Below are 20,512 nucleotides of genomic sequence, written 5' to 3' on the forward strand. Positions count from 1 at the left end.
GCTCAATACTCATACTAGAAGAGCAACAATGTATCAGTGGTTGGACAACAATATAAACAATGAAAACATTTTTGCAATCTAGATCTTTTGACTCCCAGCATGTGAAGAATTCTCTCTTAACTTCACTGCCATGACTAGTTAGCATTTTAACGACTTAATAAATCACGTCACATTTGTTGCCCCTTCAAAACATTTTCTGAGTAGTTGTGAAACTGGTAAAATTGTTCAGTTTTACTGTTAGGAATTTAACTATGCTACCAGTACAGGAAACATCTTGACAGCACACTGTAGCCACAGAGAGATCATAACACATAGGTTATAAAAATTTAAAAAGCACAGATATTTCTGTGCTGCCATTTTCAAAATCAACTTATATACTTAACTATATTTTCTCAGTTAACATAGCAGTTTATTTAATAGAAGATGCTCATTAGAAAACTAACTCAGTTAAAAGTGCCATCCCTCTGACAAGGGAGGACGTTTTCTGTCTGCACTATAATTCTGCCTATCAAACAGATTTTTTTTGTGGTGTTGTTGTTTATTTGTTTGCTTGTTTCCCTATACACCTGCCAAGTAATGTGTTGTTTGACATACTTGACTTTGGGCACAGTCCCAGTTCTGAAAAAAACAGCTTCTACTGAAGCTTATAAATGAAGGACCTGTAAAAATCAGAAAAATCAAACAGCAAAGTCCCTGTTAATTAAAAAATTAATAGGTATGCCTGATTCCTTTTGGAAGGCTATGATAATTCTGACTATCTTGTTTTCATTATTTCAGTTCCTAGCAGTATATTACAGACCTTGCTCTTTGCAGTTCAGCATTAAAAAGCATTAGCAATAAAAATGTCTAAGACTAACCTTAGCCTCCGTTTATAATAGTCTTCATCTCCATCATCTCTCCATCTCTTTACTTTGCGCTTCCCCAGCGTATGTTCCTCTTTGTCAGAGCTTGGAATGAATTCAGCATCATCTTCAGCTTCTTTAATATCCCTCTTCACCAAATGTTTTCTTTTTCTTGACAAATGCCTGAGTTCATAATCAGATTCATTCTCAGCAGAAGACACCTGCTCCTCCTCCTCTTCTGCTGCTTCCGGATCAAAGCACTCCCCATCAGGTACATACTCAGACTCTCCACTGTCATCCTCTTCTTCATGCCTGAACTTCTTGGCCTCAAGATATTTCTTATGTTTTGGAATCCTTGCCTTTGACTGAATCTGAAGGGCATGCTTCTGAAGTCTTCGTATGTGTTTTTTTAAGCGCTTATCTGTTTTTGACAGGGTTTTATCCCTTTCTTCTTTTCTAGTTGATGCGGGAGCCACACACTGAATATTTTTGGCTTGTGCTTTCTTCTTTGCTCCTTTGTGAAGAGGTAACTTCTTTCTCTCAGATGACAGCTTAGCTTGTTCTGCTAAGTACTTCTCAAAATCAGATGCTTCATTTAGCATTAATCGTCGTGTCTTCCTCTCTGGCTTCTGAGGTATTTTAGTTCCAAAAGGAGTCATCTGGCCAGTACGAATAAGCTCTTCCCACTCTTTCTCCTGAGCAGGCATAAGCATGCTGCCAAGACAGGATGGACCAGGTTCTACAACAAAAATCAGAATATGCAGCATGCTTTTAACAGCTTATGAATAACTCAAACAGAAGAACAAGGGTGTTGTGTTTAGTTTTGTTCCTCCATCACAGAAAAGGCAAACCCCAACAAAACAGAAGGTTATTAAAGTCAGACTGAAATTTCTACTTCAAACTACTTTTCAAATTTTGTATGGAAAACAGTTCTCATACTGTCAAGAATGATTTGTATCTAAAAACTTTTGAAACAACATACAGCAGCAACAGCTACCATAAGATTACAGTCCCCCATGGTTCATGAACTCTAATGCCCTCCCTATGCTGACAATTCAACCCACGTCATCATGTTCAGTGTAAGAAACCACTGCTTTCCCATATGGAGCAACATTGCCCATTTCATTGAATCATCAGAGTTGGAAGGGACCTCCAGAGATCACTTAGTCCAACTCTCCCACTAAAGCAGGATCACCCAGAGCAAACCACACAGGACTGCATCCAGGCAGGTTTTGAACATCTCCAGAGAAGGGGACTCCACAGCCTCCCTGGGCAGTCTGTTCCAGTGCCTTGTCACCCGCATGGTAAAGAAGTTTTTTCTGATGTTTAAATGGAACTTCCTATGTTCCAGCTTGTGCCCATTGCCCCTTGCGCTGTCACTGGGAACTACTGAGACGTTCATCTTCCTTGGATCCACTCTTTAGATACTTGTGGACATTGATAAAGTCTCCTCTCAGCCTTCTCTTGTCCAGGCTAAAGAGTCCCAGCCCCTCAGCCATTCCTAATAAGGGAGATGCTCCAATCTGCCAGTCATATTTGTTGTGCTCTGCTGGACTCTCCCCAGCAGTTCCCTGTCTCTCTTGAACTGGGGAAGTCCAGAACTGGATGCAGTATTCCAGCTGTGGCCTTACCAGGTAGAGCAGAGGGGGAGAATGACCTCTCTTGACCTACCGGTCACACTCGTCTTTATGCAGCCCAGGATTCCATTGGCCTTCCTGGCACACTGCTGGTTCGTGGATAACTTACTATCTATCAGGACCCCCAGATCCTTCTCCTCCAAACTGCTTTCCAGCAGGTCCACCCCTTACCTATACTGGTGCCTGGGGTTCCTCCTCCCCACATTCAGAACCCTATACTTGCCCTGATTCAACCTCATCAGGTTCTTCTCTGCCCAGCTCTCCAGCTTGTCCAGGTCACACTGGATGGCAGCACAGCCCTCTGGAGTGTCAGCCACCCCTCCCAGCTTTGTGTCATCAGCAAACTTGCTGAGAATACACTCTGTCCCCTCATCCAGGTCATTGATGAACATATTGAACAAGACCAGACCAAGTATTGACCCCTGGGGGACACTGCTGGTTGGTTACAGGCCTCCAAATTCACCCTGCTCCACTGATCACTGCCCTCTGAGTTCTGTCACTCAGTCAGCTCTCAGTCCACCTAACTGTCCACTCATCTACCTCACACTTTTTGTGTTTCCTAATGGGGATGCTATGGGAGACAGTACCAAAAGTCAAGATAGGTAACATCCACTGCTCTCCTCTCACCTAGCTAGCCAGTAATGACATCAAAGAAGGCAAACATGTTGGTCAAGTATGCTTTCCCTCAGATGACTTCATGCTGACTTATCTCAATGACATTCTTTGCTTTTACATGCTTTGTGATGATGTCCAGAATTATTTTTTTTCAACACCTTACCAGGGACAGAGGTGAGATGACCCAGCCTGTAAGTTCCCTGAGTCCTCCTTCTTGCCTTTTTTGAAGACTGGAGTGACCTTAGCCCTCCTCCAGTGCTCAGGCATCTCTCCTATTCTCCATGACCTCTCAAAGATGATGGAGAGTGGCCTAGCAATAGCATCTGCCAGCTCTCTTAGAACTCATGGATGCATCCATGGTGTTAGAGACATCCAGTTTAGCTAAATGGCCTCTAACCTGGCCTTCCTCTGCTGAGGGAAACTCTTCCTCTCTCCAGACCTTCTCTCTTACCTTCAGTGTCCAGGATTCAAGAGGGCTGACTTTTGCAGTGAAGACTGAAGCAAAAGCAGCTTTAATAACTCTGCCTTCTCTGTGTCTTAGGCCACTCGGGCACCTGCCTCATTCATCATCAGGCCTCTATTACCCCTATTCTTCATTTTTTTTATTTGATGTACTGGAAGAAACCCTTCTTGTTGTCCTTGATACTCCTCACCAGCTTTAGTTCCAGATGGGCCTTACCTTTCCTCATTGCATCCCTGCATTTTCTGACTACATTCCTATATTCCCCCCAAGTGGCCAGTCCTGTTTTCCATATTCTGTACATTTCCTTCTTCCCTTTATTGTTTTTCAGAAGACCCTTACTTATCTACACAGGTCTCCTATTCCTGTTTTTATTATTAATTTTTTTCAGTACTACTAATAAGTTTGAAATTAGAAATTTCCATTGCTGTGCCAGGACAGACACAAATCTTACAAAACACATAAAAGTCTGTCTTCCCACATGCTTCAAAAAAGGAAAAAAACCCACACCTGACTATTACTCTACTATACTAATATTAGGATTATGACTTTAAAAGTCAAATTGGCTGCATAGCACACGGCCATAAAAGACCACTTCAGTTAAACTGCATACTGTTACCATACATATTAAACCAAGCTATACTGGTGTTTAAAACCATAAAGGGGTGAAAAGCTCTTGAATTCAGCAGTCTGAAATCTATTGTTACAGTCCAAGTTTTCAAAATAGCTGCAGCAGAACTGCCAGCATGGCATGCTACTGTATATTGCCCTGTTTAAAGCACTGTATTCATCACTGAAACATGTCTGACAAGAAATGATGATGCATCAGGCATGAAATTCCTCTCTCCACCCCCTCAAACTCCTAGAACTGCTCAACTCCATTTTGTCTTGAACTCCATTCACTTCCTAGTTACATTTCCTCACTCTGCTTGCCTGAGATTTTCTCCATGAATCCATTCAAAGAAAAAGGATTAAAGATGTTTTTCTGCTAGGAAGAGTTTACTGAGGTTTTGACTCCCAGATGTTCAGTTGAACCAGGAAAGAAGCAGGAGCTCAGCAAGATCTGAAATCGACTCTAGTCACAGCTGCAATGGACAAATAGCACAGAGGGTTCACACCACTGGAAACAACAATGTAGCCCAAATGTTACCAGGAAATGTCAATGGAGTCCAAACTTGCCCTGCAGAAAACTGTGAGTTAGTGATTGTGGCCACTATCTGGGGCTACAAAATCCACCCTCAGGTGACAGACAGCAGTGAGAAAGGCCATCTAGTGAAATGCTGAGAGAACACGTACCCAGCTTTGGAAGAAGCCTTGTTTTAATTTAAACTGCAGTGCAGACTGTAGAAAAGAAACAGTTCCCCCTTCCATTTCTACTGATACTTCCCAACAGTAAGAAAAAACAATTTCGTTAGTGCTGATTGATAGCATCCAGCATAGAAAATGTAATTCAATCATAATGTAAGTCATCTTTATCAAATTAGCTGTGAAAAAATGTTAAGATTTCCAATTTATTAAGCCCAATACTCTAATGTGCCTCAGCCATCCCTACTGAGCTGAACACGGATTAACAACCATTTTTTAAAACTTCCCACATGAATATGCCACAATCTGAAATTCTGCAGGTGCAGAAAATGTGTTTTAAACTCTCTCTTGAAAGGTAAACCACTGAAATTTACTTCATCTTGCAAACAAGCTCCAGACAAAAAAAGGCATTAGAACAAATTAGAACAGAATTTTAAGCCTTCTCACATACCTTCACCTTCCTCATACTCAATTTCATGCACTTTATCAAGCATGTCTGTTCCACCAAGAATTGCTTGGAGATGTTTTTGTTTCGCTTTGATTTTCTTTAGCTGTTGCTGCTGTAATGACAAGTAAATATACAACAAATATTAAGATACTGGTTCATAAACTTGCTATCCTTTTAAACAAGACTTAAATTACTATATTTGCCATATTTTCCACTAGAATCTCATTTGAAACAAAAAAAGTGAAAAAAAGCGTCACGTAACACACAGAACACTTATGTGTGTGTGCAAGCATCTTACAATATGAATAGAGTAAGAGCAGATATTTTTATACACACAAATTTCAGGTGCACACTATGTATTTTATGTACATCTTTTGAAGTAAATTTATGAATGTGTTGATTGCAGTCATTGAAACAGATTAAGTGGATTTGTTCATGATTTGCAAGGCTGGGCTACTGAATAAACAAGCCACTAAAAACAGCTATAAAAGTTATTAAGATTTATGTACCAGCCCCAAAGTTTTATAAATGTTTTGCTAGAAAGAAACTGAAATTGTAAATCTGTATGTCATCCTAACATGTTTGTACACAAGTCACAACTGATCACATCTAATCTAACAGCAAAAACTACAAAGTGAAGTGATCTTAAAAAAAATAAGAAAAAAAAAAATCAACATTACAGATGCCAAACAAAGTGTTGCTCGTTACTGACAGGAAAATAATTCACAGCTGGCTGTTCTGTTACATCTTTTATCTGATTTTAACATCCTCAACTGTATATTTACTCATAATGTTGTGATCCCTTGGTGTTGCTCCCTTTCATTTATGAAATAAAAAATTTCAGTCACTAAAACAAAGACAAAAGCAACATAAACGTCCACATTTGTTACTCCATTCTTTGGAAATATTTCCTTATCTAGAGAGGCATATGCTTCAGTAAGAAACAAGTTCATGGCAAAATGAAGAAAGTTTTCTTTTTTGGTGAAGAACTGTTATAAGCCTGCCCATGTCTTCATGTAGCACTTTTCAAAACACAAAGAGTATGCATAGTGATGTATGGTATAACATAATAGCTTCTTCGTATGCATGTATCACCCTTCCTGTCAGAGTACTATCAAAAAACACTCACTGCCACTCAAAGCTCTATGGAAATACATGTCTTCTATCAGTCATTAATTTCCCATTCATCTTGATAATAGAAAAAAACCCAAACAACCAGTCTTCTTTAACAATTTTAAAAAAAAATGCTACAAAAGGAAGAGTTCTAGAAGAAACTTCTCCATGCAAAAAAAGTAGCTCAAGACCAACTTTAAACACACTGCTTGCCTTCAAGCAGCCTCTAAAACACTCTTGAGACTACTAGGATAACTTTTACAGATTATAGTTTTCACAGAGGGATTTATTTTTGCACTCCAGGACTGTTAAAGATGTCGAATAATAAATTTGCACCTTGAACCTTCCCTGCAACTAAAACTTGTGTAAATTGTTTCAAGTAATATAAAACCAAGCAAAATATAGTGTCGAATTACATAATCACTTTTTGGCAGTTAGACTGATTTAATACATTTCTTCCCACTGCTTCCAGATACTTGTTCCAAGAGCTGTGCCACTCTTCAGTACTCTCCCCCTCAATCTCTTTATTGGACACACTGTGTGCAGTATTATCCAAGTTGTTGAAATTATCAAGGTTAAAAAACAAACAACTGGATGAGTCAGTGAAATATAGCCTGAGACTGGGAAGAAGTGCCAGAGGGCGAAGGACAGTATTTTTTTTCTGTCACATTTATCATTTATTAGAGAAATTAGGGTGCATTTCCATCAGACAGTGAGGTGATCAAGTGCTGCATTCCTGTCCAGAACCTTCCCTTTTCTCAAATTTCCTTTCTACTCACAGCTGTAGAGGCCTATTGCTTACACGAGCAATGTATACATTGCTTACACTGATGCCTGCTAGATAGCCTAAATGCTTCTTTAACCTACTATTCTGGCAGAAAAAAAGCTGGAGCAGCTTCTGCCAAATCAATGAGTTAAAATGGTTCATAGAAGAGAATGATGTGAACTGGAAGAAGAAAGATACAGACAACGAAAGAGGATTAAGGAAAGGCAGGTAGGGAATGGAGACCACAAGACCCAAGATTTAGGGCAGCTATTGAATCATGCCCTGGCAATGCCTTGCTAATTCTCCAAATACTACTGGGAGAGATACAGTTAATGCAAATCAGTCTTCTGATCAGATCCTAGAACTTCAGTTTTAGGTTGCTCTGAAACTTGGAATATAATGAAAATCAGCTCTTACTTTCACATCTTTAAATTAATTACTTGCATGTTTTAGCAGAAAATTACACCATTTGGAAGGGAAGGACCACAATTTTAGGCTGACTCTGAACTATATTAAGTGAGAACAGTATCACACAATCCAAACCTTAAGATAAACTACAAACTAAGTGTTGTCTGCAGGAAATGAAGGTAATCCAATCACCTTGTTATATTGTTGCCGTTTTACAGAATGTAGTTTTCGGTTCACATCTTTGTTGGCAGCTTGAGGTGAAAGTTGCTCAATAATTTTATTTATTTGTTTCAGAGATGTTTCACATGATCTGAAAAAACAAGATTGCAATGCACTGGGTCAGCTTTAAAAAGAAAAATAGCATGTTCTTCATTCAGACAATTGAGAAATTTCAGAAGTTTTAAGGCTAGATTAAATAAGGCCTAAAGGTAAATTTCTAAATAAGGATCTTCATTTAAACATTGTAAGATAATTTTTAACAAAATTTTCCCAATACTAGAATCCCAAACATAAGGAAACTGAACAAATCATTGCAATATTTAGTACTCAAAAGTTACAAACCTGATGTCAATAAGCAAGTGATAGTGGCAAGGTAAAAAGAACACAAAACTAATCTAAATGGGCAATTTAAGTTTCTGAAACTATTTTAATAGTTTCATGCCCTTATATAAGTAAGCCTATTTCTTTTGCCTTTGCAATGACTCTTTTACACAAGGAATAAAAATTATAAGACACAAATACACTTGCAGAAAAACAGACTACTCAAAGATTTAACACTATATCAAAATTAAATTTTCCTTACGCAGTATCATTTTTCATATTTCCATTATCCAATACAAAATTCAGGCTGAATGACATGCTATAACCTAATATAATCGGTTTCTGCTCTTTAATTCATTTGCAACCAGGGAGGAACTCTTCTGCTACCCAAAGCAACTAGCTTTGCAATTAGCAAATCTAGCTTTGTTGATTTAACTATGTGTATTTCATAAGTATACACAATTTGGCATCTCAAAGCATTATGAAAAAATAAAGAAAACTCTTTGGAATGCTTGCAAAGTGTCCATTATTCCCCTCATATGCAAAGCAAAGCATTAAGTCAGTCTCTTCAACTGTCAAGGATAAAATTGTTGGGCCACATTTCTCTCCAGCTCTAATCTGGATTCTGTCACTGTTCTCACAGCAGATGCTTTCCATAAACTCTCCAGCTATCACAGCCACCTTCACTTCTCCATTCTCATTCAGCACTTCTGAACCACGCCATCCCCTTTGTCAATCTTTTGCTTTGAAGTACACCATCCCCTTGCACATATCCTTCCTTTTGGCTCTTGTTTCCTTGGCCCTAGGAGCTCCTGACACATACCACTAGTGTTCTCTTCCACAAAACAGGATTGGGGGATTTAAACAGGATTTAATGTCAACCATTTATTATTCTCATTCTTATGCTTAAATTAATGTGCATACTACAGAATCATGCAGCTTCTACCATGAACTCTGTGCCAGCTACTAAAAAAAAAATATATCTTCCTGCCTGATTTTCCTCTATTCATGGATTCCCCATGAGTTTACAGGATTTAAACTCTGTTGTGCTTTACTCACACATCTTTACTTTTGTTAGTCCCTCTGTTCAACAAGCCAGATATACATCTGCTAATTTTCTCAAAAATCAACTTTCACACTTCCATTTTATGTCTTATGCAAAAGAGCTTCTATAGGTCTGCATAAACTATTTGCATATCCTCATGTAAATTTCATTTTCTAACTTTTAAGTGGATGGTGAAAACAGAGGGCTTAAAAAAAATAATCACAGGATGCTTCTTAAAGAAAAAGAGGAATGTGTCAACTAACTGACAGTGCCATATACCACTTTTTCAATAACCACAGTCTTATTGCAATAGTTATGCTGCTCTGTTCTTCTTCTCAATAACCACTTCACTCATTAGCACCTTCTGCTACACAACACCTGAAATTAGGCTCCAGCTTTGCAAATTTACATCTTCCCACACAATCTGAAAATTTAATGCAGTGCATTAAACTAAGCTTATGCATAACATGAGAGCTCTGCGAGAGTCCCCATACGTACCAGATGCTTATAGTACTTTTGAGCACTAAAACCCAGCATTGATGCAACAGAGTGAAGGACGCACAGGTGGAATTATTTACCTGCAGTAGTTCACACAGTAACTCTACAGAGACTAGAAACAGAAGGGGCTATAGAAGACCAAACTAAAAAAATTCTTTTGATTGTAGTAAACACATGATATAGAGTCATCAAAGTTACAGTAAGCACATGACCAGAAGCAGATAACCCTGGGAAGCACACAGAATTGAAGATGTGACACCATTTCCAATCATAACTTTGAATAATAGCATATATGTAGTTCTCCACTGCCCAGCAAACAGACATGCAACTTGGAAAGGCAGGAGACAAACTGGAAAAAGGAGATGTGCTGTCCTCTACTGTCTTGGTGTGTGACTGAAGTAATCAAATAAGAGCAAGGAAGCACTGCCCTGATGTGAACAATATCTTCCCCTTTTCCAGAAGGCAGGTGATGCAGAACAACAGTACATGTTATCTAGTGCTTTCAGAACATCTTTTCACGTTCCAGATTTTAAAAACATGAGACACTGAACCTTATTAGATAGTAACAGAAAGGACACAAAGCTTACCTTAAGTCATCCAGCAGTGACTGATATTCTCTCTCTGCATCAGCTATTTTTGTTGCTTTATTAGCTTCATTAATTGCATTGTCTACTTGCTGAAGAACTCCTTGCTCCAATACATGCTGGTCATAGACATCAACCCCTAAACCTTTGAGCTCAGCAGCCTGTTCACTATATGAGATGGATTGAATCTGCTGCCTGTTGATCTGTAAAAGGGGCTGTCCTCTTCTGGACACCTCCAAAGGAACAGCCTCAGAAGTGGAAGCCTGCCTGGCCGAGTTGGGAACTCTAATACTGTCATCCAAGTCATTGTTACAAATGACATTTTCTTGTTCAACTCCCAGTTCCTCAGCATTATGCAGGCAATTACTGCTTGGAGTAGCGACAAGGTCTTGCTCTTGGGCACTGTCTGGCTGATGGCTGTTGTCTGTTGGCATCCTCTGCTCAGAGGAAACAAAGGAGAATCATATAATCATAACCACATTCACACACATGAAGTTCCTCATGAAGACTGTGCCAAAATAAAAGCAAGCAAAATGATGAGCATATTGCTTTACAAGAAATTCTCGTTTCAAAACCCCTAGTGCTACTCCTCTGTAAGTCCTTCCCCAAAGGTTTCTCCACAGTTATTTCCACAATCAAGAGACAAAAGTGCTCAAAACTTCTTAAAGGCAACTATATAGAACAATCCTGGAAGATGCTCATATATAGACAAATAAAACAGCCTCTAAAAATAACTGTACTTGCCAGGCAACAAGCTCAGTCTTGTGTGTAAATGGTCATGCTCCAGAACACTCTGACAAAACAATAACATAAGCAATATAACATGCCCCAAAAAAGCATACAAAAATACAAGTTTTTGAAACAGGTCAAGATTTGTCCGTGTAAGCACTGATGACAACAACAGGCAGGAGGCATTAGTTTGACAACCAAGCTCTACAGTAGAACATAAACCCCCTCAGTTGTTGGGAAGCTTACTAGATTGACTTACCAATGCAAGCCTGGAGGACTCAGGGTGAGACTGTCTTCTGAAACGGTGTTTCCATTAACTTCGGAAAAAAACAAGTGCTATTAACATGCAAGAAGACATCAACAGGGCAGGTGGGCTTCACCTCTCCTACCATGACAGCACGCGTATCTCAACCCCACCTCACAGTTTACTCCCATCGGCTCCCACGCATCGGCGTGTCTGGCCCTGCATCCCGGTGACAGACAGCCCGGTGACAGACAGCCCGTGCCCTGCCCGCTTCCCCCTGGGCCCCGTTCACCCGCGGCCTGCACCGCTCCCGCACTCTGTACCTCAGCCCCGCTCCCTGCGGCACACGCCGGATGCAGAGCAGGGCCACCAGCCAAAGTCTATCTCCGGCCGGGTACAGAACCCCAGGCCCCAGCACGGCACCCACCTGACCGCCCAGCAGCCGGGTCTCCCCGGGGATGCTCTCGGCTCCGGCCTTCCGCCCCTCACCGGCAGCCCACGGAGAGAGAGGGTGCGTCACTTCCGCGCACCGGGTGACGTCATTGCACATGCGTGGCGCCGGTGGCAGCGTGACGTAGTGCGGGGGTAGAGGCGGTGCCGGGGGTTGCCGGGCGAGCAGCGGCGGAGGGGGGCCGGCATGTGCCCGGTCTGTGCCCTCAGGCTGCCGCTCCGGCCCCTTTGCCCCCGTCGCGGGGTGGGTCGGGGTTGCTGGCACTCGGTCCCCTCGGGGCTAGGCAGGCCAGGCCGCGTTGGGGTGGTGTTGGTGGCAGCAGTGTCTGTAGTCAAGAGCCCCAGAACATCTGCTTACAAGGGCTGCTTCTGGAATTCAGTTCCCCCCCTTGCCATGCCGTACCGACAGGTGGCTGTCCTTGGCAAGGCTGGGGAAAGGAAACGCGATCTGGTGGTTATAAAATGAGGCCAGGACTCGGAGAACAGCTTGAGTTGGCATATCGGGTACTTTGGTGGCCTCGAGGTTCCACCGATGATAAAAGAGACATTGGTGCAGAGCTTGGGAATGAGCAGGAGGGTTTCTTGTAGGTTATGAATCAGCTGGGAGAGGAGCAATGTTTAGGGACTGCAGAGATCCTGCCTGCTGGGCACTGCAGCAACAATTTGTTCTGCTTTCTTCATCCCTTCCTGTTTTCTCCCTAAATCTCTGCTAGCAACAAAAGCAGAAAACTAGATTTTCTCCAGGGCTTTTCACTTTCTTCACTTTCTTTCCCCTTCCTTACATCTCCCTGTTCCAAATGGCATGAGAGTGCTGGACCCAGCTCTTTTGCCTTTGGGCAGAACTATTTATTGGCTGACAGCCGTGGGCCAACCGTGAATGGACAAATACAGGGTACAATACATGTGGAAATGATTTGCTAATTAAATGCTAAGCCAAATAGGGTTTAACATGAACAACTTGTGATTCAGTTTGACCCCAGGGTTGCTTTCTTGCAGTTGCCTTTTAGTTGTTGTGCTCAGAGTATTGTTAATGCCATCTTTTTGTAATTAATTTCTTGAAACTAGATGCAGATTTAAAAACATGTATTATTACTTTGTAAATTATTCAGGGATGTAGACAAGCTGGCAGTAAGGGGCAGTCATGACACCTTATTCTTACCACACTTAATTTGGACAAAATGCTACAGACCAAGAAAGAAAGCAAGCTTGTCCTGTAGTAATACATTTGTGGTTCACTTTTGATCCAAAGAATTCACAGATCCTGCTCATTAGTTACCCTGCAGATTATGATTGTCTCTGCAGAAATGTGACAGTTGTTTAACAAAGGAATAACAGAGGTGGTATTTGTTTATGACTAGATGTGATGTTTTAATTGTGAAAGTTAAGGATGTAAGTTAAATGTACAGGGAGAAAAAAAGAACTGTTAGATTTTGGACTTTGTCTTCTTTTCACCCTGCCTTTAGATATTTGTACACATTGATGAGATCTTCCTTCTTTAGGCTGTACAGTCCCAGCTCTTTTCAGCCTTTCTTCACAGGACAGAGACCTGTTGATACTCATGTTAGTGGCTCTTTGTGAGACTCTTTCTAGTAGCCCCATATCTCTTGTACCAGGGAAATTCTGGTCTCCCTAGGTGTTGATTGTCTGACATTTTCTCAACTGTATTCCTGCAAAGCACTTAAATGATAAAATGTTGATAAGTACTCATTGATACAAACATTTTTAACTTTTTTTTTCTTTCTTTTTTTTTTTCCCCCAATTTTTGGTATATCTTACACATTTGGAGTGTCCCTACACACTTGCTCCAGAGTAGTTCTTTTGCTGCTCCTCACCTGTGACAATTTTTGTAAAATATTGTATCCCACTAATTTCTCCCTGCTGTGAGCTCTATGACACATTGTACTGATCCCTTTAATGCCCACTGGTGTAAGAATCAGTAACTCTTAAAAGTGTTGGTAGTCTGGCTGTATTCTGAGCTAGAGTTACAGGTCGTTGACTGAAAATGTTCCTTTCCCTTCCATTCACTTGTTCCCTCCAGCCTCCAATGTCTGGAAGTCTCAAGAAAACACAGAACTCTTCCTGTAAGGCAAAAACTCAGAAGGTCAGCAGGCAAACAAATAAACAGTGCTTAGTTTATACACTCTTTGTTTCCTTTGCTCTTAAATATGCCATTAATACAAATATAATTTACTTAGTATTGAATGACTAGAATGAGGACCCTTATTTTTAACCTTTATTGGCATATTACAAATATGAAGAACAATGGTTTGTAATCACTGAAACAATTGACAGTCTTCCAGCAGAGTGAGAAAGGCAGCAACCAGGGGGTATTTAAAGGACAGAGCAACATCAGGCTGTTGTCAAAACTAAACAGGTTTAGTCTCAGTTTTCCAGAAACTGATTAATGAGGGGGGAAAAGGTAAATTGCCCTGCCAAGAAGAAAAAAGCTGTGTATTACTTGCAAGGTCCCTAAATAAAGATCCCTATAAAGATTCCTATCAGACTTTGTCTGAGGGAATATATGGGACTGAAGACTGTCTTTGTGGAAGTGTTCTGAAACCATGATACACAAATGTGAGAGGCTCTTCAGGCAAAGACTGATTGAAGTTTTCTGTCTGAAAAATTATATACACTTTGAATGATGTAATGAGCCAGTTGTGCAACTGGTCTGTTGCACTGGGTCAGGCTCCTGGGCAGTTTGAATGAAGGCTGTTCTACTGAAGTCTGCCTCAACACAAAGCTTTGCTTAAGCAGGTGAGATCTGTGGTTTTAGTTGGTTCCCAACATCAGCTGTTTCTTGGCACTCTCCATTTTAAGGGTTGTAAACGTAAAAAGTCTGTATTTAAAACCCCATGACTTTTAAGTTATATTTTCAATGCAGTCATGTTGCACAAAGAAAATGATGAACATGATGAACAACACTGATGAACAACAAGTTCAAATCTGCTCTAAGCTACATACGGTCATGTTTTCTTATCCTTTCACTGGTAGAGTCCCATGCATCTATTTTTCTCAGTATTTTTACTGCAGTATTTAATTGCATTTACCTTATTTATTTCTTCATTTATTTTTCTTACATGTAGATAACTGTTAGTTGCAATGCAGCTACTCTACTAAATCATTTGCAGTGTGATTTCCTGGGCAGGATTAGTTCTGCTTATTTGGTGAGGGGTTTTTTAATGATAATGCAACCACAGTCTTCATCCTTCTTGCATGCAAGCATTAGTGATGACACTAAATGACTGCTGGAGCTGATTCTGGCAGCTTACTTGAACTAAGAAGACTGGGAAATTAAACTGTGCAGACTTCTTCCCTTTTTATCATCCTTTTGGGATTACTGGGAGGGACCCTCGTAGATCCTGTGTAAAGCAGCAGCTCAGAGCTCAGCTTTCCATTCTGGAGGACTGTGAGGAAATACAAACAGGCTTCCAAGGAAGCTCATATTGAGTAACAGCTTGGAATGGAAGCCGTTTGTTTCATCAATGAAGACCAAAGGAGCAGGGGTTTGGTTTCCAGTTCATTTTTATTCAGTTTCCTACTCCACAAGGTTATGACAATAGTCATGGCCTGGAAATTCTATGAGCAGCACATCCCAGTGATGTACCCAGTAGTAACCTGCCATGTGTAAGTCTCTGGTTCTTAGCAGGAACTGATCCTCCTAAGCCCTTTAATGGTCTGGTGGTACAGTTAAAGGCTGCCCTGCTGACAGCTGGCCAAATCTGCAGTCTTGCTTTTTCAATTAGGCCCTTCCTCCACAGATTTTCCTGCTGCCCAACTGAAGGCTAAAGAATTTATGTCACAGAATTTTGTGACATAAAATATTTACAGATTTTGTTCTCTACATGAACTATGACTGATAGCAATATTACAGCTGCACAGAAAGGCTCAGACTGACTGCCTAAGAAATGAAGTAATCTGAACCACTATATTTTCTGAGGTAAGTGACCCCAGGATCTGAGCATCTTCTTCAAGCTCTCATCACACAAGTGTATACATGCATTAGGGTGACCTGAGATGGCTGAGCCTCAGGCATGTGACTGCTCTTCTTTATGGAGCAGTCCCAGTGGTGAGTGCTTTGCTAAATATTTAAAGACATTCCTTGTCCTGAAGTGCTTTGGCCTAAGATTTTTCATTTATTCATAGATTCATAGAGCTTAATGCCAGATGGGACCATTAGATAATTTTTTTCTGACCTCCTGTATGGTGCACAGCAAAAATGGTCACTCAGTAATTCCTACATGAGGCCTGGGACTCAGAGCTGAGGTAGCAGAGATGGCCTAGCAAGACATGTTTTGATTTAAATATATGTAGTAGAAAATCTACTGCATGACTTGGGAGATTGTTCTATGGGCTATTTCCCCTTGCTATGAAATAATATGTTTCAAGTAGGCTGAAACACTCTAGCTTTAATAAAAAAGCCAGTTACTTATATAATGGCTGGCTTGTTTAGTGTGGTGGAGGGGAAGACTCCAATGGCATTTTGGAAGAAGTCTTGAACACAGCTTTGTAAAATCCTGACACTGAGTTCCAGGAGAACAAACTTACCCTTATCTTCTTAGAGGTCTGCAATGGGATGGGCACCTCAGATTCCACTTAATACTTACCTGAGCAGTTAGTTGTGTTAAGGCTTTTCTGAGAGATGTTGCTATTTCAGTTCAGCTGATCAGCTGGGTACATTTGTCCTACCCGAGGCCAATTTGTGAGCTGAAAATCCCAACACTATGCTAGAGGGGTCAGATATGTATTGGAGCAAAGCTAATGTCACTCCAACCTCCAAAAAGGGCAAGAAAGGAGTTGCAGGAAGCTGCAGACCAGTCAGCTTCGCCTCTATCTCTGGAGAGGTGTTGGAGCAGCTCATTTTGAGGTCATCTATAAGCACGTGGAAGAGAAGAAGGTTATCAGGAGTAGCCAGCATGGATTCACCAAGGGGAGGTCTTGTTTGACTGATCTGATAGCCTTCTGTGGTGGTGTAACTGAATGGGTAGATGCAGAGAGAGCAGTGGATGTTGTCTACCTTGACTTCAGCAAGGTTTTTGACACTCTCCCATTCTTATGGCCAAGCTCAAAAGGTGTGGGGTAGGAAAGTGGATGGTGAGATGGATTGAATAGAACTGCTTAAACAATAGAGCTCAGTGGGTCATGATCAGTGGTGCAGAGTCCAGTTGGAGACTGTGACTAGTAGTGTTTCCTCGGGGTCAGTACTGGGTCCAGTCTTATTCAACCTCTTCAATGACCTTGATGAGGAGACAGAGTGTATGCTCAGCAAGTGTGATGATGATATGAACTGGAAAGACTGGCGGATGCACCAGAAGGCTGCCTGGCAATTCAGTGAGATCTGGACAGAGTGGAGAGCTGGGGGACCTAATGGGTTTCAGCAAGAATAAGTGTATAGTTCTGCACCCGAGGAGAATAACACTATGCACCAGTACAGATTAGGGGTTGACCTGTTGGAAAACCGATGTAAGGAGAAGGACCTTGGAGTTCTGATGGAAATAAGTTGTCCGTGGGACAGCAATGTGCCCCTGAGCACATGGAGGCTGAGGGTATCCTGGTGTGCATTAAAAATAGTGTGTCCAGCAGGTCAAGGGAGGTTCTCCTCCTCCTCTACTCTGCCCTAGTGAGAGCACATCTGAAATATGTGTCTTGTTTTGGCCTCCTCAGTTTGAGAGGGATAGGGATATACTGGAAAGAGTCCAACAGAGGGCTATGAGAATGATCAGGGGACTGGAACAGCTGTCATACGAGGACAGGCTGAGAGACCTGGAGAAGACTGAGAGGGGTCTTATTAATGTTTATAAATGTCAAAAAGGGTCCATTTTCTTTTCATTGGTGCCCTGTGATAGGACAAGAGGCAAGAGACATGAACTGGAACAGAGGAAGTTCCACCTCAATATGAGGAAAAACTTTTTTACTGTAAGGGTGGCAAAGCACTGGAACAGGATGCCCAGGAGGGTTGTAGAGTCTCCTTCTCTAGCAACTTTCAAGAGCTATCTGGATGTTTTTCTGTGACCTGTCCCAGGTGATTCTGCTTTGGCAGGGGAGTTGGACTTGGTGATCTCCAGAGGTCCCTTCTAACCCCTACCATTCTATGATTCTATGATAGTCAGATATGGAGAGTCCTAGTGGTCACAGGCTGCACCATTTTTAAAAATCAGATGGCAGTGGCAGATTTATTGCTTGTAAGTTGAGCTTCTCTAGTTTTCAATCCTTCAATGATGAAGTATCAGCTGTGGATCTTAGCCAACACTCTAGGAGGTTTCTGTGCTGGTTTTGAAAATGCTGTACACTGAGGCACACTGACACTAGAAACAAAATTCTAAAGCTGTGTAGTTGTGATGAAAATAGATAATAAATGATTTAGGGGCTGTATTACTTCCCAGGAGGAGACAGAATTTCTGGCAGCATGGACAGAAATGGGAATTCCATCCACAGTAATAAAATATCTGTATCTCTTTACCAGTCAGTTGAGTGGCAAGTATTTCTCAGAGGCATGCCAGTATAATAAAGCTAATATATCATCCTAGGAGGGATGATAAGCTCTTTGAAAATAATTGTGTAGATAGGAAGCAATAGTTTTTACTTTTTATATTTCAGAGAAGTGAAACTGATTTGTTTTCTTCCTCTCTCTCCCCACTGTAGTGCATTTAGGAAATTAAATGCAGAAATCTCCTAATGCACTATTAGGTTGGAAAAATCATGACTACAAATGGGAACAAATTCCAGGAGTGAAGTTTTCTCCTACTGCTTTACTGGGGTTTTATTGCTCAACTTTTATATTTCCAACAAAGATTGTTAGAGTAAGGCTCAAATATCAGGAAGTTCTCCAGAATACCAAGTTTTTAGGAAAGCTCCATGTTTGTGCTTATTTAGGCTGCCCGTTTCTGAAGAAGAAACCCAGTAACTTTCTAGTCAAGCTGTAACTTGTAGAGGAAAGCTTCTGTGCTTGGAGGCAGATCATTGCTGGCTATGTGTCTTTGCTATCTATTATAGGTCTGTGTATGCAGCACTTTTTAAAGCCCTGTATAAAGCCCCAAACAAATAGATATTAGTTCTAAAGTACTGAGTAAGCGTGAGATAGGTGTTGCCAGAGCAATTGAATCTATCTTCTGTGGGCACAGAGGGAAGTTGAACCTAGAAGTTTATTGAGTCTTTGCAGACCAGCCTTTCATATTTTGTGTACTTCAGAGCTGTTCAGTGGAGAGCTCATGGTGAGGCTCAAGCCCTCATGTTCCAGATGTGGGATCTTCTGCTCCAGTCTTACACAAATGACAACCTGTGCTGGGTCTCCTTGCAGTGTATGATGACTCCTAATTCTTGTTGGCAGAGTCTTATTAGGTTTGTGTTTGAACTGTCAGACGGTACGAGGAAGAGGAGCATACTAAAGTACTCGAAAATCTTTCACCCACTCAAAAACTTGGCTGACACAGCCAGAGCTGGCAGTGGCCACCTGCCTGCTTTAACACTAGGGGGAAGCATCGCCTAAAAGAAATCACAAAAGCTTCTAAAATAGCATCATTTAAAGCTATTCATGTGTCTTGGAAGGGAACAAATCATTGATTTCTTTTTAAAGCCTCTATTTTTATTGGAATACATTATGGGAGGCCTCATTTATTGAGCAGAATGCTCTTGGCCAGAATGAAATTCAACCTTTCTGATGAGGCAGGCAGATTCAGCTTGCACTGCTCTGCTTTGTCTTAGTTGGGCTCTCCTGGGACAACCTTATGCACAGGGCCTGGAGGTCATTCAGCCTCTATAAATAGCTCATTGCTGAATTCTTGTGTGAGCAGATTTTGAAGACTGTGCCAAAGGATAAAGAGTTGTGCTGTTTTAGTTTGCTTTAGACCGACACACTCAAACAGATTTCCCAGTCTGGCCTCAGATTGTACCCAAAGCAGTGGTCAGGAAGATGAAATGTCAGTGCCTCACTCTGTATTTATTTCTTCCTAATTGCAAGCCTATAAGCAAAATATAGGGATTGACTTAATGATAGTGGCTGTGTAGGGAGGGTTGTGGTCCCTGAGGAGACTTTCCCTCGTCCCTTTTACCCCATTAACTCCTGTTTCAGTATGGATCTTGTACCATATAAGGGATAGATAATGCCCAGGACTTCTTTCATGTCTGTAAACTGCATTTTGCTAGGCTGCACAAAAAGACCATAAAAAATGTGTGTAGTTATTTGAGTGCTCCACAGCAGCTGACACTAAACTGCAGTTGTATAAAGCTTATGTTCTACTGAACAGAGCTGAAAGTTACATTGCTAAAGTAGGGACCAGATTGCTGAAAATCCTACAAGTTAATTCCATCAAAAGTGGAGAGAGACTATGATTATCTGCTCTTTCCTCCATTCATAATGGACAGGAGTAAAGGTGGTTCATGGGGGAGGGAAATAGAGTGGGATAAAGGGCCCAAGTATCCTGCCCAAATCTTTCAATGAGCTCTGTTCAGTGAACATGCATATTTCTTCTTCTTGTAGACTTCTATCTGTCTTGTCTCAGCTGGTGAGCACAGCTACACCTAGCAGGGAAAGGGGGGAAAGTGCTTTGAGGCAGTGTTTTCCAGTCAGGACAAAAACGCTGTGGGGGAAAGAGAGGCAGAACTGGGATGTGCAGATGGGGAGAGAAACAGATGTCAGATGGAAATGTGTACAGAGGGACAAGAGAGGAAAGAACAGATGTAAAGAGTGTGGGAAGGGTTGTTAGGAAATCCGGGGACCAGCATTAATTGCTGAGCAAAGGTACATGTGTGGTTTTGGGTGGACTTATATCTTTGAATTAAATGAAGTATAGCATATATGCTGGTGGGCCCAGGTGCTCTAAGATCACTGTGAT

The 20,512-nt window shown here is 41.3% G+C and overlaps 1 protein-coding gene across 1 annotated transcript in view; it reads right to left on the reverse strand.

Annotated features, from left to right (window-relative positions):
- Positions 1-10,734, reverse strand: part of ERCC6 (ERCC excision repair 6, chromatin remodeling factor) — a 46,232-nt gene extending 35,498 nt beyond the window's left edge. The window contains 4 exon segments of the mRNA XM_008502029.2: positions 858-1,581; positions 5,311-5,419; positions 7,787-7,904; positions 10,265-10,734. Coding sequence (XP_008500251.2) covers positions 858-1,581; positions 5,311-5,419; positions 7,787-7,904; positions 10,265-10,734 — 1,421 coding nt within the window.
- Between the last annotated feature and the right edge of the window lie 9,778 nt (positions 10,735-20,512).

This window comes from Calypte anna, chromosome 6, assembly GCF_003957555.1.
Source record: "Calypte anna isolate BGI_N300 chromosome 6, bCalAnn1_v1.p, whole genome shotgun sequence".
Classification (NCBI taxonomy): Eukaryota; Metazoa; Chordata; class Aves; order Apodiformes; family Trochilidae; genus Calypte; species Calypte anna.